Source organism: Nomascus leucogenys, chromosome 19 (assembly GCF_006542625.1).
Source record: "Nomascus leucogenys isolate Asia chromosome 19, Asia_NLE_v1, whole genome shotgun sequence".
In the NCBI taxonomy this organism is placed as follows: Eukaryota; Metazoa; Chordata; class Mammalia; order Primates; family Hylobatidae; genus Nomascus; species Nomascus leucogenys.
This window is the reverse complement of record NC_044399.1, coordinates 28,768,837-28,793,718: the sequence shown is the minus strand read 5'-3', so window position 1 is coordinate 28,793,718 and position 24,882 is coordinate 28,768,837. Positions and strand designations below refer to the sequence as shown.

Sequence of the window (24,882 nt, the reverse complement as noted above, 5' to 3'; positions counted from 1 at the left end):
CCTCTTCAAGGAGAACTACAAACCACTGCTCAATGAAATAAAAGAGGATACAAACAAATGGAAGAACATTCCATGCTCATGGGTTGGAAGAATCAATATCGTGAAAATGGCCATACTGCCCAAGGTAATTTATAGATTCAATGCCATCCCCATCAAGCTACCAATGACTTTCTTCACAGAATTGGAAAAAACTACTTTAAAGTTCATATGGAACCAAAAAAGAGCCTGCATCGTCAAGTCAATCCTAAGCCAAAAGAACAAAGCTGGAGGCATCATGCTACCTGACTTTAAACTATACTACAAGGCTACAGTAACCAAAACAGCATGGTACTGGTACCACAACAGAGACATAGATCAATGGAACAGAACAGAGCCCTCAGAAATGATGCCGCATAGCTACAACTATCTGATCTTTGACAAACCTGACAAAAACAAGAAATGGGGAAAGGATTCCCTATTTAATAAATGGTGCTGGGAAAACTGGCTAGCCATATGTAGAAAGCTGAAACTGGATCCCTTCCTTACACCTTATACAAAAATTAATTCAAGATGGATTAAAGACTTATATGTTAGACCTAAAACCATTAAAATCCTACAAGAAAACCTAGGCAATACCATTCAGGACATAGGCGTGGGCAAGGACTTCATGTCTAAAACACCAAAAGCAATGGCAACAAAAGCCAAAATCGACAAATGGGATCTCATTAAACTAAAGAGCTTCTGCACAGCAAAAGAAACTATCATCAGAATGAACAGGCAACCTACAGAATGGGAAAAAATTTTTGCAACCTACTCATCTGACAAAGGGCTAATATCCAGAATCTATAATGAACTCAAACAAATTTACAAGAAAAAAACAAACAACCCCATCAAAAAGTGGGCAGAGGACATGAACAGACACTTCTCAAAAGAAGACATTTATGCAGCCAGAAAACACATGAAGAAATGCTCATCATCACTGGCCATCAGAGAAATGCAAATCAAAACCACAGTGAGATACCATCTCACACCAGTTAGAATGGCCATCATTAAAAAATCAGGAAACAACAGGTGCTGGAGAGGATGTGGAGAAATAGGAACACTTTTACACTGTTGGTGGGACTGTAAACTAGTTCAACCATTGTGGAAGTCAGTGTGGCGATTCCTCAGGGATCTCGAACTAGAAATACCATTTGACCCAGCCATCCCATTACTGGGTATATACCCAAAGGACTATAAATCATGCTGCTATAAAGACACATGCACACGTATGTTTATTGCGGCACTATTCACAATAGCAAAGAGTTGGAACCAACCCAAATGTCCAACAACGATAGACTGGATTAAGAAAATGTGGCACATATACACCATGGAATACTATGCAGCCATAAAAAATGATGAGTTCGTGTCCTTTGTAGGGACATGGATGAAACTGGAAAACATCATTCTCAGTAAACTATCGCAAGGACAAAAAACCAAACACCGCATGTTCTCTCTCATAGGTGGGAATTGAACAATGAGAACTCATGGACACAGGAAGGGGAACATCACACTCCGGGGACTGTTGTGGGGTGGGGGGAGGGGGGAGGGACAGCATTAGGAGATACACCTAATGCTAAATGACGAGTTAATGGGTGCAGGAAATCAACATGGCACATGGATACATATGTAACAAACCTGCACATTGTGCACATGTACCCTAAAACCCTAAAGTATAATAAAAAAAATAAATTTAAAAAAAAAAAAAAAAAAAACTGTAGTGATAAATTTTTATATGCAAAAAAACAAAAAATTAGCCACCGTGGTGGTACACACCTGTTGTCTCAGCTACTTAAAGGGCTAAAGCAGGAGGATTGCTTGAGCCTGGGGGTCAAGGCTACAGTGAGCCATGTTCACCCCACTGCACTCCAGTGTGGGTAACAAAATGAGACCCTGTCTCAAAAGAAAGAAAGAAAAAATAATAATTATATATGTATACACATATGCACACACATATATATATATAAAAATGGAGAGAAAAGTCAGAAATATGTGGATATTTAAATAAATAGAAGTAACATAATCCAAAATATGTTAAATAAATGTCAAATAAGTGGCAAAGATAATTATTTAATTTCCTGAGAAAGCAGGCCTTGATTTGGTTAATGGTAGAATTGTGAATGGGAGTTCATTCATGATTTGGCTCTCTGTTTGTCTGTTATTGGTGTATAGGAATGTTTGTGATTTTTGCACATTGATTTTGTATCCTGAGACTTTGCTGAAGTTGCTTATCAGCTTAAGGAGATTTTGGGCTGAGACAATGGGGTTTTCTAAATATACAATCATGTCATCTGCAAACAGGGACAATTTGACTACCTCTTTTCCTAATTGAATACCCTTTATTTCTTTCACCTGCCTGATTGCCCTGGCCAGAACTTCCAACACTATGTTGAATAGGAGTGGTGAGAGAAGGCATCCCTGTCTTGTGCCAGTTTTCAAAGGGAATGCTTCCAGTTTTTGCCACTCAGTATGATATTGGCTGTGGGTTTGTCATAAATAGCTCTTATTATTTTGAGATACGTCCCATCAATACCAAATTTATTGAGAGTTTTTAGCATGAAGGGCTGTTGAATTTTGTCAAAGGCCTTTTCTGCATCTATTGAGATAATCATGTGGTTTTTGTCTTTGGTTCTGTTTATATGATGGGTTACGTTTATTGATTTGCGTATGTTGAACCAGCCTTGCATCCCAGGGACGAAGCCCACTTGATTATGGTGGATAAGCTTTTTGATGTGCTGCTGGATTCGGTTTGTCAGTATTTTATTGAGGATTTTCGCATTGATGTTCATCAGGGATATTGGTCTAAAATTTTCTTTTTTTGTTGTGTCTCTGCCAGGCTTTGGTATCAGGATGATGCTGGCCTCATAAAATGAGTTAGGGAGGATTCCCTCTTTTTCTATTGATTGGAATAGTTTCAGAAGGAATGGTACCAGCTCCTCTTTGTACCTCCAGTAGAATTTGGCTGTGAATCCATCTGGTCCTGGACTTTTTTTGGTTCATAGGCTCTTAATTATTGCCTCAATTTCAGAGCCCGTTATTGGTCTAGTCAGGGATTCAACTTCTTCCTAGTTTAGTCTTTGGAGGGTGTACGTGTCCAGGAATTTATCCATTTCTTCTAGATTTTCTAGTTTATTTGTGTAGAGGTGTTTATATCTGATGGTAGTTTGTGTCTCTGTGTCCACAGATACTTCTATAGTTCTTCCACTTGAGTTTCAGATCTCCGTGCATGGTTTTGCCAACTCAGTGTATTTACCCAACTGTCTGAGCCAAAGGCGTAGCATAATCCTCAGTTGTCACTGCTCTCTCACTCTCTACATCCAACCAATCACTAAGCCCTGTCTATCTTACCTCCTCAACATGAAAGCCATGCACTTCTCTCTATCCCCACAGAAACTACCCTAGCGTAAGTAAGTCACTATCTTCTTGGACTTAACTGCAGTATCCTGCCTTGTCACTCTGTTTCCATTTTTGCTATCTCCATCCACTTTCCACACTGCAGCCAGATCATAACTGAATATATTAGAAAATATTTAAGTGGCCTACAATGCCAAGCACAAATCTAATCATATCATCACATCACTTACCTTCTAAAAAGCCTACAGTGACCTCTCATGTTTCCTATGAAAAAGTTCTAACTTAACGTGACATTTTAAAGGTCCTTCATAATATATCCTTTGCTTAACCTCCAGTCTCATATATCTCTCTCTGTCTCTCCACAGAGTCTTGTTCTCTTATCTCCCAGGATAGAGTGCTGGAGTGCAGTGGGGCGATCAAGGCTCATTGCAGCCTCTACCTCCCAGACTCAAGCAATCCTCTCATTTCAGCTTCCTGGAGTAGCTGGGACTACAAGCATGCACTACCATGCCTGGCTAATCTTTGCATTTTTTTGTAAAGACAGGGTTTCACCACGTTGCTCAAGCTGGTCTTGAACTCCTGACCTCAAGTTATCCACCCCCATCAGCCTCCCAAAGTGCTGGGATTATAGGTGACAGCAGTTGTGCCCAGCCGTCATCTCTTGTAACTTCCCCTCTCACACCCTAGATTACATTTAACTCATATCCTGAAATACTCCATGCTCTCTCACCTCCTGGTATTTGCCTAAAACAGTTTCCCCCTTTGTGAGTCAGTTTCCTAGGGCGTCATAAAAAATTACCATAGCCAGGAACAGTGGTGCAAGCCTGTAGTTCCAGCTACTTGGGAGGCTGAGACAGGAGGATCCCTTCAGCCCCAAGAGCTCTGAGCTATAGTGCACTATGCCAATCAGGTTTCTACACTAAGTTCAGCATCAATATGGTGACCTCCCAGGAGCAGGGGACCACCAGGTTGCCTAAGGAGTGGTGAACCAGCCTAGGTCAGAAACAGAGCAGGTTAAAACTCCTATGCTGATCAGCAGCAGAACTATGCCTGTGAATAGCCACTGCACTCCAGCCTAGGCAACATAGCAAGACCGCCATCTCTAAAATAAATTAATTAATAAAATTACCACAAACTCTGTGGCTTAAAACAATAAAAATTATTCTCTCCCAGTTCTGGAGGCCAGACGGTGTCAGTAAGGCCACACCCCTTCCTTCTCCAGGCGAGAATCCTTCCCTGGAAATTCCAGCCTCCAGTGATTCCTGGCATTCCTTGGCCTGTGGCAGCATAATTCCTATCTGTGCCTTCATTTTCACAATGCCTTCTTCTATTTTTGTCTCAAATCTCCCTCTCCTTTCTTTTATAAGGTCACCAGTCATTAGACTTAGGACCCACCCTAAATCCAGGATGATCTCATCTCAAGATCTTTAATTTAATTACATCTGCAAAGATACTTTCCAAAGAAGGTCCCACAACAGGTACAGGGCTTAGGACTTGGACATCTTTTTGGGAAACACAATTCAACCCACTCTACCTATCTATGCTTAGCTGACTCCTGTTTATCCTTTCTGTCCCTGTGAGTAGTCACTCCCTCTGAAAGGCCTTCTCTGACCCACAATTCTGGGTCAGGCTTGCTCCTACATGCTCTTCTCTCCCTATCATACAGCACATTGCACTGTTGAAGTTACAGGTTTAACAGGCAGCCTTGTCCATTAGATTGTGAGCTCTAGAAGGGCAGGGACCATGTCAGGCTTATTCATTTTTTCCCGCACCTAACACACAGCACAAAACAAACTAGGCACTTAATACTTGTTGAATTTAATTGACTTTCCCAAGATTATACAGCTATTAAATATCTGATTCAGCAGTTCAATAAGAGAATGTTGTGAGAAAAAGACTTAGAAAACAATCACAAAAAATTAGCCGGGCGTGCGTGGTGGTGGGCGCCTGTGGTCCCAGCTACTCGGAAGGCTGAGGCAGGAGAATGGCATGAACCCGGGAGGCGAAGTTTGCAGTGAGCGGAGATTGTGCCACTGCACTCCAGCCTGGGCGACAGAGCGAGACTCCGTCTCAAAAAAAAAAAAAAGAAAACAGTCTACATTTGTTTGGCTACAACATGATATTTGTGTAGGGAAACAGGAAGAGATAAGGTGGAAAATATGTACTGGATCCAGATTATAGAAAATCTCCTCTAAGATTTCCTCCAAGCAGTGGGGAGCCAAAGTGCTGGGAGAGGGGAGCAGTGAGGAAGAAAGATTTTGATAGAGGAGTGGCGGAGTTTGACCTGGAAATAGTATATAGAAAAGTCTGGTAGAAAGACAGACTGATGGCCAAGAGACAAATGAAGAGGTAAGAAAAATAGCTCTGGAAAGTAGAGGAAGCAAAGGGGGCTGGGCACAGTGCCTTCTGCCTGTAATCCTAACACTTTGGGAGGCTGAGGCAGGCAGATTGCTTCGAGACCAGTCTGGCCAACATGGCGAAACCCCATCTCTACTAAAAATACAAAAATTAGCCAGGCATGGTGGCACACACCTGTAATCCCAGCTACTTGGGAGGCTGAGGCACAAGAATCGCTTGAACCCAGGAGGTGGAGGTTGCAGTGAGCCGAGATCAGGCCACTGCACTCCAGCCTGGGTGACAGAGCAAGACTCTGTCTCAAAAAAGAAAGAAAAGAAAATGTACTTACTGAATGGCAAGACCTCCCACTAGCCCCCTTCTCCTTCCATATTCCCAATGTGTTGGAAGCTAGACTTATATCACCCAAGTAAAACTGTAGAAGATTCGTCTTCAGGGAAATTGACTAGCCCAAGAGAAAAAACCCACACTCACAGTTAAAAAGTCTCTTGATGAAACAAGGCTCCAACCAATTACCTGACAGTAGAGCTCCCATCAATAAGATTTAACACACCAAAGAGCTTCCAATTGGACTTAACAAGTGCTTACTCTCATTCTAAAATATGAATAGACACCCAAGGAATCAAGGGACATTTAAGAGCTGGACATAGTGGCACATGCCTGTAGTCCCAGCTACTCAAAAGGATGAGGCAAAAGGACCACTTGAACCCTGGAGTTCAGGTCCAGCCTGGGTAACATAATGATGCTCCCATCTCTTTAAAAAAAAAAAGATATTTAAGGAAGATTATTATTAAATTATTAATCTTAGATTAATAGTAAAGAAATATTAAAACAAGGAAAGAAAGAAGAACAAAAAAGAAAGAAGAACAAACTGAAGAAGTAGAGATAATGCATGATACAGAAAAATTATTGTAATATCCTCCAAGATATGAGGGGTAATTTGCATTCATGAAATTTGAATAGGAAACTATATAAAAGAAACATTCAAAAGAAAGAAGAAAGTTGAAGCTCTTGGAAATTAAAAATAGAATAGCAGAAGTGAAAATTTCAATTAAGAAAATCTCTCAGAATATTAGAAAAAGAGAAAACAGCATTAGAAAAGATGAGAAAATCGGCCGGGCGCGGTGGCTCATGCTTGTAATCCCAGCACTTTGGGAGGCCGAGGCGGGCGGATCACGAGGTCAGGAGTTCGAGACCACGGTGAAACCCCGTCTCTACTAAAAATACAAAAAATTAGCCGGGCGTGGTGGCGGGCGCCTGTAGTTCCAGCTACTCGGAGAGGCTGAGGCAGGAGAATGGCGTGAACCCGGGAGGCGGAGCTTGCAGTGAGCCGAGATTGCGCCACTGCACTCCAGCCTGGGCGACAGAGCAAGACTCCGTCTCAAAAAAAAAAAAAAAAAAAAGATGAGAAAATCAGTCCAACATTCCAAATAGTAGGCATTCTAAAAGATGAACAAGAAAACCAAATGAAGGCAGGAAATCATCAAAAAAAATAGTCCTAGAAGATTTCCCAGAACTCACATACATGAGTTTATAGGTTTAAAGTATCCATTGAATGTCCAGCACAATGAATGATAAAAGACCCATACCCACACATGGCACATTACTATAACATTTCAGAACATCAGGAAAAAGATGCTAAAAGTTTCCAATAAGGAAAAAAATTTACTTTTCTGCATGCGAAAAGGAAACATAAGACTTCTCAAGTACAGCACTGAAAGCCAGAAAATAATGGACCAGTGCCTCAGAAAAAATGATTTCCAATCTACCCAGCCAAACTGCAAAGTATAAAAAGAAAAGACACTTTCCAGTTACCAAGCCTCAAAAAATGTACTTACGCATTCTTCCTTAGGAAGCTATTGAAGGATACACCCCACCAAGATGAGGGAGTATACATAATAAGTAGGAAAACAGGCAGCTCACACCTATAATCCCAGCACTTTGGGAGATTGAGGCAGAAGGATCACTTGAGCCCAGGAGTTCAAGACCAGCCTGGGCAACATAGGGAGATCCTATCTCTGCAAAAAAAAAAAAAAATTTTTTTTAATTAGTCAGACGTGGCATGTGCCTGTAGTCCCAGCTACTCAGGAGGCTGAAGCAGGAGGATCGCTTGAGCCCAGGAGGTCGCTGCATTCCAGCCTGGGTGACAGAGCAAGACCTTGTCTCAAAAAAAAAAAAAAAAAAAAAAAAAGGAAAACAGGATCCAGGAAACAGAAGATCCAAAAAGGAGACAGACAAAGGGACTTCCTCCCTAGGATGGTGGTGACGAATAACTCTGGGTCAATAACTATGCACTGAAACCATTCCAGGTGGGTAGATCTCTTCAAGAAAGCAAAAAGTGAAATATATAGAAGTCCTGTGTGTTTGATCATGGATCTTGCAAGGAACTAGAGAAATAACAACAACACCTTACATATGCTGAGTTGTTACTATGCTCCTGATACCACCCTGAAGTCTTTATGTGTATTATTTCATTTAACACTATGAAGTGGATACTATCATTACCCCTATTCCCAGATAAGGGAATTGAGGCACCTTAAAAATTGAATAATATGCCCAGGATCACACAGTTAGAATGGTGTCAGTGAATTCACTGGACTGTCAGGAAGGTGTGAAACCTCAGCAGAGGAAAAGCCTACTACAAGCCAGGACATCACTGGAGGTGACTGAGGGAAATGAGTGAAGACTGGGCTTGCCCAGGACATTTGGGCCCCTATACAGACTGATCCTTTATTGTGAATATAGGTTTATAGAATGTATATTTTCTTTTGTTATACTTCTTTTTTTTTTTTTTTTTTTTTGAGATGGAGTTTCGCTCTCGTCACCCAGGCTGGAGTACAATGGCACGATCTCAGCTCACTGCAACCTCCCGTATTCAAGCGATTCTCTGGCCTCAGCCTCCCAAGTAGCTGGGATTATGGGCACGCACCACCACTACCACGCCCGGCTAGTGTTTGTGTTTTTAGTAAAGACAGGGTTTCACCATATTGGCCAGGCTGGTCTTGAATTCCTGACCTCAGGTGATCCTTCCACCTTGGCCTCCCAAAGTGCTGGGATTACAAGCGTGAGCCACCACGCCTGGCCCTATTTTCTTTTATTATACTTTGTAATATTGTGTGGCAAAGAATATCTTTCCTATATTTTTAGATATGCCCAGGAATTCCGGGAAACAGGGATATGCAAATCTAGCAAAATTATATAGTTATTAAAAGCAAATACAGGCTAGGCATGGTGGCTCACTCTTGTAATCCCAAAACTTTGGGAGCCCAAAGCAGGAAGATCACTTGAGCCCAGAAGTTCAAGACCTGCCTGGGCAATGTAGGGAAACTCTCTACAAAAAATTTAAAAATTAGCCAGGCAGGGTGGCTTGCACCTGTGGTCCCAGCTACTCAAGAGGCGGAGGCAGAAGGACTGCTTGAGGCCAGGAGTTCAAGGCTGTAGTGAGCCTTGCACCCTTGTACTCCAGCCTGGGAGACCGTGAGACTCTGTCTCTAAAATAATAATAATAATAATAATAAATAGCAGGCTGGGCGCGGTGGCTCACACTTGTAATCCCAGCACTTTGGGAGGCCGAGGTGGATGGATCACCTGAGGTTGGGAGTTCAAGACCAGCCTGACCAACATGGAGAAACCCCGTCTCTACTAAAAGTACAAAATTAGCCAGGCATGGTGGCGCATGCCTTTAATCACAGCTATTCAGGAAGCTGAGGCAGGGGAATCGCTTGAACCCGGGAGGTAGAGGTTGCAGTGAGCCAAGATCGCGCCATTGCACTCCAGCCTGGGCAACGAGAGCAAAACTCCATCTCAAAAAATAATAATAATAATAATAAAGACAGCAAATACAAACACAAGCCACTAGTTTTGGTATGTAATATACATGAAACAGTTATAAAATATAATGTGACATAAATTGTTAAGCAAAGATTAGAATTTCAAGGAAGAAAGGAAACTATAGACGGGAGCAAAAGTTCTCAAACTTGCACTGTGTCAGAATCAGCTGGAGTGATTGTTAAAACACATTGCTAGGCTACAGGATTTCTAAGTTAATAGGTGTGTAGTCAGGGCCAAGAATTTGTATTTCCCACAATTTGTATTTTCCCAGTGGTGCTGAAGACCACACTCAGAGCCATAGGGTATATAGAGAATACTCTGAGGGAAAGAAAAACTGAGCCTTGAAGGACCTGGTGAGAATTAAATTACATTATGCCATTTTCAGAGGCAAGTGATGACATCGTCGATGATTGAGTTCAAGGCTAGGGAAAAAAGTATCTGATCATAAGTCAGACTGTAATCAGAACACCATAGGCACATTTCCTACCAACCACTGCTTCAGCCCCAACATTTAGAATGAGTCCTTTCCCTCTTCCTGAGAGAAAAGGAAAGGTTGCCTGTCACCATCCCAGAGAGTAGTGAAGCCTCCCATTGCTGTAACAGGAAGAAATCAGCCTATGTATTAATGAGAAGCAAGGTCCTACACTTTGTCCTCTGAGACAGCATGAAGTGATGCTCTTCTGCTCAGAACACTGAAATGTGAGAGGTTCCACTACCAAAGCAGTGAGAAGCAAGTCCTTCCACCTCAGCAGCAGTAAGCAGATCCCTACCATAGCTGCAGAGAGAAGTCCACTGTTCTGGCAGCAAGGAGGAAGCTGATCACTTACCACCACAGTCACTGATATTCGAGGCATGCATGTTTGTAAGTCAGATGTTTATACTATGGATCAGAGTCCTTTATCATATACAGCCTGCCAGCTGTACTTATTCTTAAAGAATGTATAACCTAAAACGCCCAGTAATACATCTTCTAAGTCTGTTCATACACATACACTCCAAAAAAAAAAGATAGGAAAGAAATGCAATCAATAGTGATTTACTCCAGATCATAAGCTTACTGGTAGTATTTTCTTTTCCTTTTTATACTTTTCTATGTTTTCCAAATTCTCTGCAATGAGAATTTCTTTTAATTTAAAACAAAAGTTGCATTTTTAAACCTAACACAAAGTAATAATAATTAATGTTTGTATTCAAGCTGGTACCACTTAAGTGTTTGTGAAGGATCGTAATTCATACGTATTTTTCTAAACAAAACAGGGAGGTCAGAGCTGGACATGATAGCAGGTACCTATAGTCCCAGCTACTCAGGAGGTTCGAGAGGGAGGGGAATTTGAGCCCAGGAGTTCCAGTCCAGCCTGGCAACATAACAAGACCTCATCTCTCTCTAAAAAAAAACAAAAACAGGCCGGGCGCGGTGGCTCACGCTTGTAATCCCAGCACTTTGGGAGGCCGAGGCGGGCGGATCACGAGGTCAGGAAATTGAGACCACGGTGAAACCCCGTTTCTACTAAAAATACAAAAAAATTAGCCGGGCATGGTGGCAGGCGCCAGCTACTCGGAGAGGCTGAGGCAGGAGAATGGCGTGAACCCGGGAGGTGGAGCTTGCAGTGAGCCGAGATTGCGCCACTGCACTCCAGCCTGGGTGACAGAGCAAGACTCCGTCTCAAAAAAAAAAAAAACAACTCTGGGAAGCCTTGGGGAGAAAAAGGAGACCAAAAGCCAAGGAATACAGATATAAATAGTCAAATGGCCTGTGGAAGGTATCAGTAAATATTGTATAAATATCACAGAAATAGGCACTCAAATATTATTGAATGAATATGCAAATTCGATTTAAAATAAGTTTCTTCAGCATATGTAACTAGCAACTTGACTTTTTAAAATTTTTGTCCTATATCTCTTTGTATCCATTTCTGAATTACTTTTTTTTTTTTTAAGCTATTTCCAAAGAAAATTCCAGCATACTTGCCCAGGAATGTTGTGGAGTCCCTACACTATGGGCTATGGAAAAAGGACACTTAAGCCAGACATATGCACACCTCCAAGCTCAAGCATGGCTGCCTTTGCTAATGCTGCCCGGATTGCAATAATGAAAGAAAATGATTTATTTAAATTTCTTGAAGAGCTCAAGAGTAAGAGCCATTTGTTCTCTCTCTACTGTCCTAAAGGATTTATTTGTATATGACTGGTCAGAAAGAAGTACTAGAGCCCAAATGCCGTAAGAACAGGACCACGGCCTATTCTGAGTGACCACTCTCTGTCATACAGATGTCATTTGAAAGCAAATGTAGATGTAACTGAATCCTCAGACACCTGATGAAGCCTAGAGTCTGTGGATGGGTAGGGGCTGGGAGCAGGAGAGTGAAGAATGAGGGCCATGGCCACTGAGAAGAATAGACAAAGCAAAATAGGCACCACATGCTGGTCTTTTATGTGAACTTCTTCTTGCATTGTTTGTGATACCATTTTTGTTTTTATCTTTTTTAGGATGCAATCCTGGTTCAGATAGCCCATATTCAAAAATACCCATCTTTCCATTGTTACCTAATGTGGATGGGGTGGTGATGGGAAAGCCATTCAAAGACATGCAGAAATTAGAGATGCTAAGAAGAAAGGAGCCTTTGAATTTCTTTGAGGATTATTTTTTCCATAAAAGAGACTGGAAAACACAGGTGAGATTTAGATTATGTCACATTAGTTAAATACTTGGATTTTTAAGCACTAACTTAACAGAACTAATAACATGCTTTTTACAACAAATAGTTTTAGTCATTATTTTCAAACCAGATGCCATAACCATGTTCCTAAATTTAAGTCCAGGTATTAACATTTCATTTAATTTCAACAAATAGTTAAACTTACTAAAAAATACAGCTTTGGGGTTGGGGATGGGGAATATAGGAATAATAACAATAAAAGTTTCTCCATTCCTATCTCTGACTGCTCCCACAACCACTCAGGGACCAGAAGCTGCACTCTGGACACCCTCCATCCACTCTAGATTGTGGATGGGCAAACACCATGAGATGAGAAGACCAGGCCCACAACCCAAAGGAGCAGTGCTGTGATGGAGGGGCCATCCTGCCCTCGACTAGATCCCCATTTATGGTCCCAGCTGCACCTTCTGGCCTTGCTTCAAGTTCTGTTGACTCTAGTCTTTTTGCCCCCACTCCCAGGATATACTTTTGTCATCATAAATTTTAAGGTCTCCAGCAACTATGCCCAAGTTTCTAGATAAACTCTCAAGAGGCTCTGGCCTCACCCCAGGTAAGGCCTCTAGGCCTAAGAAACAGAATGGAAACTTAACTGGAGGCCAGCTCACCCTGCGGAGCTCTGGGTTCCAGAGGTCCATGTGTTGTTCACATCACTGTACAGTTCCTAGCAGGCCCCTCCACACATAGAGTTTAAGAGGCCCAGAGGGGTATCACTGTCACAAATGACCTCAAGTTCAGACTTTGTCTTTCTCCAAATGAAGTAACACCCACAGGCAAATATCACTGAGAAGATGGAAATAAGAGGACATTTATCCTCTTTTAAACTTATGTCCCAACATTCAACTACTCCTCCACCCCAGATGCTTATCTGTTTATTGTCAATCTCTCCAACTAGAATATAACATTCATGTACACAAGGGTTGTATTTCTTTCACTGAGGTATCCCTATCATCTAAAATGAATTTGGCTCACAGGTAACTCAGTATTTTTTGGAAGAAAGAATACTGTAATACAAATACTTTATTTCCTGAGAGCATACTGTATGCTAGATTGTCTCTAATAATCTCAGCAGAAATAATGTCAATAGCTTCCTAAATGGTCCCCTTGCTTCTACTATTGTCCGCTTCAATCGATTCTCAACCCAGCAGCCAAAGTGGTTCTGTTAAAATCAGATTGAAACCCTCCAATGGCTTTTCGTATCACGCAGAATGAAAACCAAAATTTTTATAACTTACAATGTCCCACACAATCAAAACCTGAGCCTTCCAATAATTGTAGCCACTAGTAGCTGTTTAAATTTCAATTAATTAAAATTAAATAAAATTACAAATTCAGTTCCTCAGTCACACCAGTCACATTGCAAATGCTCAATAGCCATATGTGGCTAATGGCTACTATACTGGATGACACAGAAATATAGAAAATTTCCATTATTGAGGAAAATGTTATTGGCCATCACTGATCTAGGCTCTCATTGCCCATCTAACAATCTCATCTTCCACTGCTCACCGTCCAGTGCATTCCACTCCATCCTCAAGGCCTCTTTACTCTTCCTCTTACAGACTAGATGTGCTCTCACCTCGTGGTCTGTGGCTTTGCTATTTCTTCTGCTCTAATGTTGTTCCTCAGAGAGCTGCATCATAGCTCTCCCCTCACCTCTTTCAGGTCTTGTCTCAAATGTCACTTTAGGAGGCCTCTCTAACAACCCCATTAAAATAACAATCCCCACATTGTCATTGTATTAAATGCCACTGAATTGTTCACTTCACATGGTTCATTTTATGTTACATGAATTTTCACTTTAATAATTTTTTTTTTTGAGTCAGAGTCTTGCTCTGTTGCCCAGGCTGGAATACAGTGGCATAATCTTGGCTCATTACAAACTCCGCTTCCCAGGTTCAAGCAATTCTTCTGCCTCAGCTTCCCGAATAGCTGGGACCACAGGCATGCACCACCACACCCGGCTAATTTTTGTATTCTTAGTAGAGACGGGGGTTTCACCATGTTGGTCAGGCTGGTCTCGAACTCCTGACCTTAGGTGATCCACCCGCCTCAGCCTCCCAAAGTGCTGGGATTACAGGCATAAGCCACCACGCTTGGCCAATAAATTATTTTTTAAATAAGTATTTAAATAGCTGGGTGCAATGGTACATACCCCTAATCCCAGCTGATTAGGAGGCTGAGGGAAGAGGATCACTTGAGCCCAGGAGTTCAAGGCTGTAATGTGCTATGATCATGCTTGTGAATGCACTGCACTCTAGCCTGGGCAACATAGTGAGCCTCCATCTCTAAAAATAAATTTTTTAATTAAAAATAAATTTAAAATAAAAATTTTTGCACAAATAAATATATATATGTATTCAAATAAAATCACAACCCCCAATACCTTACCCCCTTTCCTGATTTTTTTCATAACACTTGTTACCATCTATTACATATTTACTAGTATATTACCTCTAATACACTACATATTTATATTTATTATACTACATGCATACATATGTATATTTACATCTATACCTACTGTATATGTACTATATTTACAAATATTATAATATACTACATTTAATGCTATTTCTATTAAACTATATGTTTATAGTTATATACATATATAGTATATCTAATATACTATGTAGTATATTACATCTAATCTAATCTAATTGTATATTTATAAATGTTCATTAGAGGCCAGGCGCAGTGGCTCACGCCTGTAATCCCAGCACTTTGGGAGGCCGAAGCGGGTGGATCACCTGAGGTCAAGAGTTTGAGACCAGCCTGACCAACATGGAGAAACTCCATCTCTACTAAAAATACAAAGTTAGCTGGGCGTGGTGGCACATGCCTGTAATCCCAGCTACTCAGGAGGCTGAGGCAGGAGAATCGCTTGAACCCGGGAGGCAGAGGTTGTGGTGAGCCAAGATCGCACCATTGCACTCCAGCCCGGGCAATAAGAGCAAAACTCCATCTCAAAATAAAATAAATGTTCTTTAGAACCAAGAAATAGGCTGGGCACAGTGCCTCATGCCTGTAATCCCAGCACTTTGGGAGGCTGAGGCGGCTGGATCACTTGAGCTCAGGAGTTTGAGACCAATCTCAGCAACATGGTGAAACCCCGTCTCTACAAAAAAGAAAAGAAAGAAATGATACTTTCAAGTTTCAGAAAGTAACTGAGTTACATGAACACTACCTGACCCCACACATAGACTCCCTATGACCACATTAAAATATTGGATAGGGCTGGGTATGGTAGCTCATGCCTATAACCCCAACACTTTAGGAGGCCAAGGAAGGTGGATTGCTTGAGCTGAGGAGTTCGAGACCAGTCTGGGCAACATGGTAAAATTCTGTCTCTACAAAATATATATATATATGAATACTGGATGAAATAAAATGACAAACATTCAAAAATGTATTCAAAAGAAAGCAAAACCCCATGTTTCAGAAAGCAAGAGAGAGAGCGCCTAAAGCCAGAATAACAAGTTCACAAGTTAACAAGTGGTAGGTAGATCCTACAGATCTAGGCCCTGATGGGTTGGGATTGGGGTTTAGATGCCCATTCAGGGTCAGGAGATGTGGATCCCTAGAAGTGAATGGCACTGTCCTGCTTAAAAGTGAACACGTCCCTCTCAATGATGGCAATTTCAACTCTATTTTCTGCTTAAGGGATTGATTTCACTTTCATTAGAAACAGTGGGTCACTACAGCATGATTTTCACTGAGGAACAGGCTTTTGCCAGCCTCACAGATATTACTGACTTATAAGATTAAGTGTAAGGGCCTGCCTGTCCTTTGTCATTATTTATTCCTCCCACTTTAATTGACACTCCAGCAATACCAAGTGCCTGAACCCTCCTACCACACCTCCAGGATATTTACTGCCTTGGGGTCTCTGTTTAAGCTGTTTATGCTGTCCCCTCTCCCTGGAACACCTTCCCCTCACCACTTACTCCCTCAATTTGATCACATCCTTGAGGACCTACTCAGCTCAGCATCTTCTCCCAGTCAGTTCTCCCTATCCTAGGCTGAACTGAGTGGCTGAATTGGCACTCTTGTTATATCCATAGCCTATCTCCATACCATACTTCACCCTATTTTAGTCCATTGTATTTTTCATATCCTTAAAAAATTTCTTATTACCTCATTATTCCCAAGCAGTACATTTTGATTGTCCATCAACTCCTAGCTCACATGTCCTCTCGAGGCACCACCCAATGTATAGATTCAGTGACTTTCAAGTAGCCCAGGAACATAACTCTTGGGGTATCTATCATTGTGGTCCACAAATCAAAGCTACTTTAAGGTAACTACAATAAACTTCTGGTCTCTCACTGCAGGTGAAGAGAGCTACTGATACCTATAATTTAGGAATTGCCCTTGAACACCGGAAAGAAATGCTCAACCTCTGGCAGAAGATCCGAGGGGATTTGATTGGGATAGACTCTAGAAATGAGTCCTTTTATGACACCTTTTCTACTTATACGTGGTCCTGGAATGTTTGCCAAGAATTACTTTCTCCTAAGGACTTAAGGTTATATGATGCCTATGTGAATAGAAATTCCTCCCATAACTCCAGATCCTCTTCCTCATCAGATACCAGTGAATGTGACACAGACTCAGGAAGAAAAAGAAAATGGAAAGGTTTAAAGGGATTTCAACAATGAAATTTCTACATTTTCTAAACAGCTCATCACAAACTACTTTTTCATAGTTATCAAAATTGTGGTTTCTTGCTTTTGTCTAAGTACATTCTTAGAAGCTGGACATTTTGACATCTTTTGGATTCTGACCAGTAAAAAAAGTTTAAGTCATAAAATGGTTTCCCTATCCTAATTCTTTTTTTTTTTTTTTTTTTTTGAGACAGTCTTCCTCTGTCACCAGGCTGGAGTGCAGTGGCATGATCTTGGCTTACTGTAAACTCCACCTCCTGGGTTCAAGCCATTTTCCTGGCTCAGCCTCCCAAGTAGCTGGGATTACAGGCACCCACCACCACACCCAGCTAATTTTTGTATTTTTAATAGAGATGGGGTTACCACCATGTTGGTCAGGATGGTCTCGATCTCCCGACCTCGTGATCCGCCCGCCTCGGCCTCCCAAAATGCTGGGATTACAGGTGTGAGCCACCGCGCCCGGCCCCCTTTCCTAAATCTTTACTAGTAAATAGATGCTGGGCTGTTAGTTCCTTAGCAACCAGCTGCACTCTGCTGCCCCTACCTGGCTTAAGACTGCCTAAGCCTCAGCAGGAAGGAGAAAAGTTGGCCTGAGCTAAGGGCCCTCCAAGCAATAAACCTCTGAGTTTATGGTGAGTGTAAACTGGGTTAGGTTTTCAATTGTTTGTGAAAGAGACTAGAGACAGCAGATGAGGATGACCTTTCAGTTTCAGGGAATAAGATCAGCAAGCCCTAAAGAACCTTGATTAAATTTGGGTATTCCCAAGGCTCCTTAGCTACACACCTGCACACTTAGATTGCTCTTACAAATAGCTGAACATGGCCAGGTGCAATGGCTCATGCCTGTAATCCCAGCACTTTGGGAGGCTGAGGCAGGCGCATCACCTGAGGTCAGAAGTTCAAGACCAGCCTGGTCAACATAGTGAAACCCTGTCTCTACTAAAAATACAAAAATTAGTCGGGCGTGGTGTCATACGTCCATAATCCCAGCTACTCTGGAGGCTGAAGCGGGAGAATCGCTTGAACCTGGGAGGTGGAGGTTGCAGTGAGTTTATGGTGAGTATAAAGTGCGATTATGCCACTGCACTCCATCCTGGGTGACAGAGCAAGATTCTGTCTCAAAACAAAACAAAATGAATAGCTGATCACATCCATTGTATTTATTGTTGCTGTTTTTTAATGCATTTAATAAAGGAGCACATATATAACTATATTACAAGTTTGGGGGATTATAATTTTTTATTATGGTAAAATATACATTACATAAAATTTGCCCTTTCAATCATGTTTAAGTGTGTGTTATCCATTACTGGGTTTTTTGTTTTGGTTTGTTGTGTGTGTGTGTGTGTGTGTGTGTGTGTGTGTGTGTGTGTGTGTCTGTTTAGAGATGGGGTTTCACTCTGTCACCCAGGCTGGTATGCAGTGACACAATCATGGCTCACTGCAGCCTCAACCTCCTGGGCTCAAGTAATCCTCCCACCTCAGCCTCTCACATAGCTGGAACTACAGGGGCGCACCATCATGCCCGGCTAAATTTTTTTTATTTTTATAGAGACATGGACTCCCTATGTTGCTCAGGCTGGTCTCAAACTCCTGGGCTGAAGTGATCCTCCCACCTCGGCTTCCCAAAGTGTTGTTACTACAAGTATGAGCTACTGTGCCCAGTCCCATTGGGGTATTTTTCTGTGGTTCTCACGGGTTGCCCACAGAGAGACAGACCACTTTTGGACTCAGGAAATCTGGATGTACCAAGACTAAACCTATATTAACCTTCTGATCTAGCATCAGGATGGCAAAGTGTTTTATTTCTTGTGCCAATTCTGATCTAAAAATGTAAGGGATGAGATCAACTATTTGTAAATGTTGTCCAAGAAGCTGGTTTGCAGGTGTGTGGGTGCAAACCAGTCCATCACACTCAACATATAGAACAAATGCTTTTTTTTTTTTATTTATTTTTTATTTTTTGAGATGGAGTCTTGCTCTGTCGCCCAGGCTGGAGTGCAGTGGCGCAATCTCGGCTCACTGCAAGCTCCGCCTCCCGGGTTCACGCCATTCTCCTGCCTCAGCCTCTCCGAGTAGCTGGAACTACAGGCGCCCGCCACCGCGCCCGGCTAATTTTTTGTATTTTTTAGTAGAGACGGGGTTTCACCGTGGTCTCGATCTCCTGACCTCGTGATATGCCCGCCTCGGCCTCCCAAAGTGCTGGGATTACAAGCGTGAGCCACCGCGCCCGGCCAAACAAATGCTTTTTAAATCACTATTCTAGAAAAATTTTGACCCAGAAAAAGGAAAAGATATGTCCAATATTGATGGGGACAATGCCTCATAATGTAAAAAAAAAAAAAAATTGAGACAGAGTCTCACTCTGTTGCCCAGGCTGCAGTGCAGCAATGTGATCTCAGCTCACTGCAACCTCCACCTCCCCAGGCTCAAGCGTTTCACCTGCCTCAGCCTCCCAAGTAGCTGGGATTACAGGTGCGTGCCATCACACCCAGCTAATTTTTGTATTTTTAGTAGAGATGGGGTTTCGCCATGTTGCCCAGGCTAGTCTCAAACTCTTGAACTCAGGTGATCTGCCACCCTCAGCCTCCCAAAGTGCTGGGATAACAGGCATGAATCACTGTGCCCCGCTGTAAAATTATAAAATGCCAGGAAAAAGCAATGAACATAGTGCCCCCAAAACTGTTTATTGAAATGGCCTTGAGGTAATTTTGTGAGTGTTACCATGAATAGTCAAAAGAGTCTAAATATACCTGCTATTATTTATAAAGATACAATGTTGGAGAGAAGAACTAACCTTATAGATAGATAAGCAGCCATATTTTCTAGCTAAAAACAAGATTTATGACTTGACAAGAGACTTTTCATATGGCTGTGGGTATAACAGGTAATCTAGGAGATATAATTTGGATGCCAAAATGTTACAATTCCTGGAATATTTCCTTGCATCAGTGAGATAACAGGGCAGAATATTTTTAGTATGATCTGTCCTGGAAAATCTAAAATGTACAGCAATACATTCTTTCTATTAAATTGTCACACACTGTTGATGACAGTGTAAATTGGCATCTCTGTGCTGAAATATGGTATAGCAAGAGGGTACTCATCCATCCATTCATTCATCAATTATCTACTGAGTTGCATACTGTGTGCCAGATCTAGTTCTAGGACCTGGACATATAACAGTTAACAAACAAGTAAAATGACTTAACCTCACAGAGCTTAGTGATGGAGCTAATTATAACCATTGACTCAGCAATTCCTCTTCTAGAAACTAATCATAAAGAAATAATCATGAATGTACAAAATTATTTCATTACAAAGATGTACACCATGTTGAATTTTTTTCTTTCTTTTTTTTTTTTTTTTGAGACAGAGTCTCACTCTGTTGCCCAGGCTGGTGTGCAGTGGCGTGATTGTGGCTCACTGCAACCTCTGCCTCTAGGGTTCAAGCTATTCTTCTGCCTCACCCTCCCGAGTACCTGGGACTACGGGTGTGTACCACCATACCTGGCTAATTTTTGTATTTTTAGTAGAGACGGGGTTTCATCTTGCTGGCCAGGATGGTCTTGAACTCCTGACGTCGTGATCCACCTGCCTTGGCCTCCCATTTACAGATGTGAGCCACTGCGCCCAGCCGTTAAATTTTTAATAGTATGAAACTTAAAGTGGCCTAAATGTCCAATAAAGCATGATATAGCTATACGAAACAATACCAGAAGGACATTAAGTGATGTTGTAAAAGAATATTTCGAACAAAAGAATAATGTCCCCAAGTTATTATTAAGTTAAAAAGCAGACTACAACTGCTAAGTGGCATGGGAGAACTTCAAGGCGTTGTTCTAAAACTAGATTGTGATACTGATTACACAAATACAGATTTTTATGAAAATGTATTGAACTGTACACTTAAAATGGATGAATGTAATTGGGTTTTCTTGTTGTTGTTGTTGTTGTTTGAGACGGAGTCTTGCTCTGTCGCCAGGCTGGCCTGCAGTGGCACGATCTCAGCCCACTGCAGCCTCCGCCTCCCGGGTTCAAGCGATTCTCCTGCCTCAGCCTCCCGAGTAGCTGGGATTACCGGCACCCACCACCATGCCCAGCTATTTTATTTATTTTTTATTTATTTTTATTTACTTATTTATTTTTTTGTGTGAGAGAAGGAGTCTCGCTCTGTCGCCCAAGCTGAAGTGCAGTGGCGTGATCTGGGCTCACTGCAACCTCCAACACCCAGGTTCAAGCGATTCTCCTGCCTCAGCCTCCTGAGTAGCTGGGACTACAGGCACACGCCACCATGCCTGGCTAATTTTTTGTATTTTAGTAGAGATTGGGTTTCACCATGTTGGCCAGGATGGTCTCGACCTCCTGAGCTCATGACCCGCCCACCTCGGCCTCCCAAAGTGCTGGGATTACAGGCGTGAGCCACCACACCCGGCCTAATTTTTGTATTTTTAGTAGAGACGGGGGTTTCACCATCTTGGTCTGGCTGGTCTCGAACTCCTGACCTCGTGATCCACCCGCTTTGGTCTCCCAAAGTGCTGGGATTACAGGTGTGAGCCACCGCACCCGGCCAGATGAATGTAATTGTTTAAAAAAAAAAAAAACACAAAGCATTTTGTTCTGAAACTATTTTGATGTAAAGTCACTTATATAAATTAGAAAGAAAGGACTGGGATGATATAAGCCAAAGCGTTAATGAGTCAAATTAATGGTGGGAAGAAGTATTTTCTTTTGTGTAAAGTCACTTATATAAATTAGAAAGAAAGGACTGGGATGATATAAGCCAAAGCGTTAATGAGTCAAATTAATGGTGGGAAGAAGTATTTTCTTTTGTTTTATCGATATCTTCTAAATGTTCTATAATAAAAAATTTATTTTGCAATAAGAAAACACAGGCCAGGTGTAGTGGCTCATGTCTGTAATCCCAGCACTTGGGGAGGCCGAGGCAGACGGATTGCTCAAGACCAGGAGTTTGAGGCCAGCCTGGGCAACATGGCAAAACACTGTCTCCACAAAAAAATGCAAAAATTATCCAGGTATGGTGGCACAAACCTCTAGTACCAGCTTCTCTGTTGGCTGATGTGGGAGAATCACTTGAGCCTGGGAGACAGAGGTTGCAGTGAGCTGTGATCGTGCCACTGTACTCCAGCCTGCATGACAGAGTTATGCCCTATCTCAAAGAAAAAAAGAAGAAAGGCCGGGCACGGTGGCTCACGCCTGTAATCCCAGCACTTTGGGAGTCTGAGGCAGGTGGATCATTTGAGGTCAGGAGTTCGAGACCAGCCTGGCCAACATTGTGAAACCTGTCTCTACTAAAATACAAAAATTAGCTGGGTGTGGGGGCAGTGGCCTGTAATCTCAGCTACTCAGGAGGCTGAAGCAGGAGACTGGCTTGAGCCCGGGAGCTGGAGCTTGCAGTGAACCGAGATCATGCCACTGCACTCCAGCCTGGGCGACAGAGCGAGACTTTGTCTCAGACAAAAAAAAAAACAAAAAAAAAACCAATTAACTACCCTTGTCCTTGGCTAACAACCTAAGGCAATAATCCAGAGTGAGAGTTTTTAACCTTTACAAGCGTTTAACCCATGCCACCCACTGAGCTAGAAGAGTTCTCCTTACTCACCACCAGAGGGACCCTTAGTTCCTCTGAAACGTGGCGTTTCTGAAGCTACAATCCAGTATAAAGTCTGATACCAGAGAACTCACAGCCATGTCAAACTTCTGAAAAATTATTTTAGGTGCTTCGAAAAATAGGTTGCACGGGCCAATCAAATATAATTGTATAAAATCAAGTTTAGGCCGGGCGCGGTGGCTCACTCCTGTAATCCCAGCACTTTGGGAGGCCGAGGTGGGCGGATCATGAGGTCAGGAGATCGAGACCATCCTGGCTAACACGGTGAAACCCCGTCTCTACTAAAAATACAAAAAATTAGCCGGGCGTGGTGGCGGGTGCCTGTAGTCCCAGCTACTCGGGAGGCTGAGGCAGGAGAATGGCATGAACCCGGGAAGTGGGGAGCTTGCAGTGAGCTGAGATCACGCCACTGCACTCCAGCTTGGGCGACAGTGCAAGACTCCGTCTCAAAATAAATAAATAAATAAATAAATAAATAAATAAATAAATAAATAAAAATAAAAAATAAAATTAAGTTTAGGATACTTTAGCACATTTCACAAAAAAAGGCCAAAGCTGTTTGACATTTAAAATGTCTCCATTGGAACTAATATAGTAAATTCAAGTGAAGACAATGAGCTGTCTGCAAGAAAATATGCAGTGGGACTGTTGATTGGGAACACTAACAGCTTTTAGTGAGGGGAGAATAAAAGCCCATAGATGAGAAAACAAGATGCCAGAAATAAATGTAAATCAACCACCATATCTGCAAACAGCTGGCCTTGAGAAAAGATAAAAATTCCTTGTACTTGTTTCTGGGTATGGAGCTTGTGTTCAAAATGTTTCCAAAGACCACAAGAATGGCAAAAGCATATTGTCTTCAAATGAAGTACAACTTCTTTACTATCTTTTTGATTAACTTGTGTATTTTTCTTCCTGATTAGAGAGGGCTTAGAGCTTGTTCCCATTTCTTTGGAGGAAAAAGTATAGAATCATTCATTGCTCCCTGTAGTTTTACCTACAGAAAGAATTTACAATGGAATAAACAATTTTACTGGCTGGGCGCGGTGGCTCACGCCTGTAATCCCAACACTTTGGGAGACCGAGGCGGGCAGATCATTTGAGGTCAGGAGTTCGGGACCAGCCCAGGCAACATGGTGAAACCCCATCTCTACTAAAAATACAAAAATTAGCTGAGTGTGGTGGCGCGCACCTGTAATCCCGGCTACTCAGGAGGCTGAGGCAGGAGAATCACTTGAGCCCAGGACATGGAGGTTATAATGAGCTGAGATCCAGCCACCACACTCCAGCCTGGGCAACAGAGCAAGACTCCGTCTCAAAAAAAAAAAAAAAAAAGGACTAATTACCAATGTGCTATGTCTAGCACTGCACTAACCCTTTCCTTTTGTAAAAAAATTCATCTTTCCCTTTATTCTGACATTATGACATTAAATAAAATCCAAGAGGTATTGGGCTGGTCCTTGTTTGGTCTCTGCCCTTTCCTTCTTTTCCAAGTGGTATTCATCATGCTTCTCTTGGAAGTCTTCTCAAATAACCTTATGTCTATAACATACTTTCTTCTAGATTCTTTTGAGAGTCTATTTGTATTAGATCTAGAAATAGAAATGTAAGGCTAAAATGTATTACTATGACACTGTATGTATGTGTGTATTACAATCTTAATTGTGCTAATAAGGATAATTATAATAAATATAATAATATGGATGATCCAAAAAGGTTAGATGGTTATGATTTAAAAAAAAAACTTGTCCTTGAATATTCCATTTGGTTTGCTAAGCCTCGTGTTCTCTAATTTCATATCTCCATCTCCCCCTACCCCAACCAAAATATATATACACACTGTATACATACACACACACACTATGAAGAGCTGACCATAGAAGCTGGAAATTGCCCTGTTTCTTCCCGCTGCTTGCTACCTTCTTCAGTTCTGGACATCGGCTCCACAGTGGAACTAGGTAGCCTCAACTCTTATAATGATTCAAGATTTTTCCTGTTTTACAACTTGAGGGGAGCTGGGGAACCTGTTAGAGGATCCCACCATTGAACTGGGGCTCTAGTGGAATGTCTCCCACTTTCTGCCTAACCTGCACGTCCATCAGCACCTCATCAATGAGAAACGACTCCGGGGAGAATTTCCCCCAGCCTGATCCCTTTCCCTAGAGAGCCCTTCGCCAACCCTGGGGCAGCCCCAAACGACAGCTCCCGAGCGCCACCCGGACCAGACTCCAGGGCCGCCCTAACCCGCCACCGTTTTTCCCGCCGAGACTTGGCGTCTTCTGGAAGAGGGCGTGGCCCGCAGGAAGTTCTC

General features: G+C 42.1%; 1 protein-coding gene across 1 annotated transcript in view; it reads left to right on the top strand.

Moving 5' to 3' along the window:
- EFCAB3 (EF-hand calcium binding domain 3) overlaps window positions 1-16,962 on the top strand; it is a 379,076-nt gene extending 362,114 nt beyond the window's left edge. Inside the window, exons 30-32 of the mRNA XM_003270799.4 lie at window positions 11,497-11,690; window positions 12,046-12,230; window positions 16,607-16,962. Of these exons, the coding sequence (XP_003270847.3) occupies window positions 11,497-11,690; window positions 12,046-12,230; window positions 16,607-16,933 (706 nt within the window). The 3' untranslated portion in view covers window positions 16,934-16,962. The remainder of the gene's footprint in view (window positions 1-11,496; window positions 11,691-12,045; window positions 12,231-16,606) is intronic.
- The last annotated feature ends 7,920 nt before the right edge of the window (window positions 16,963-24,882 follow it).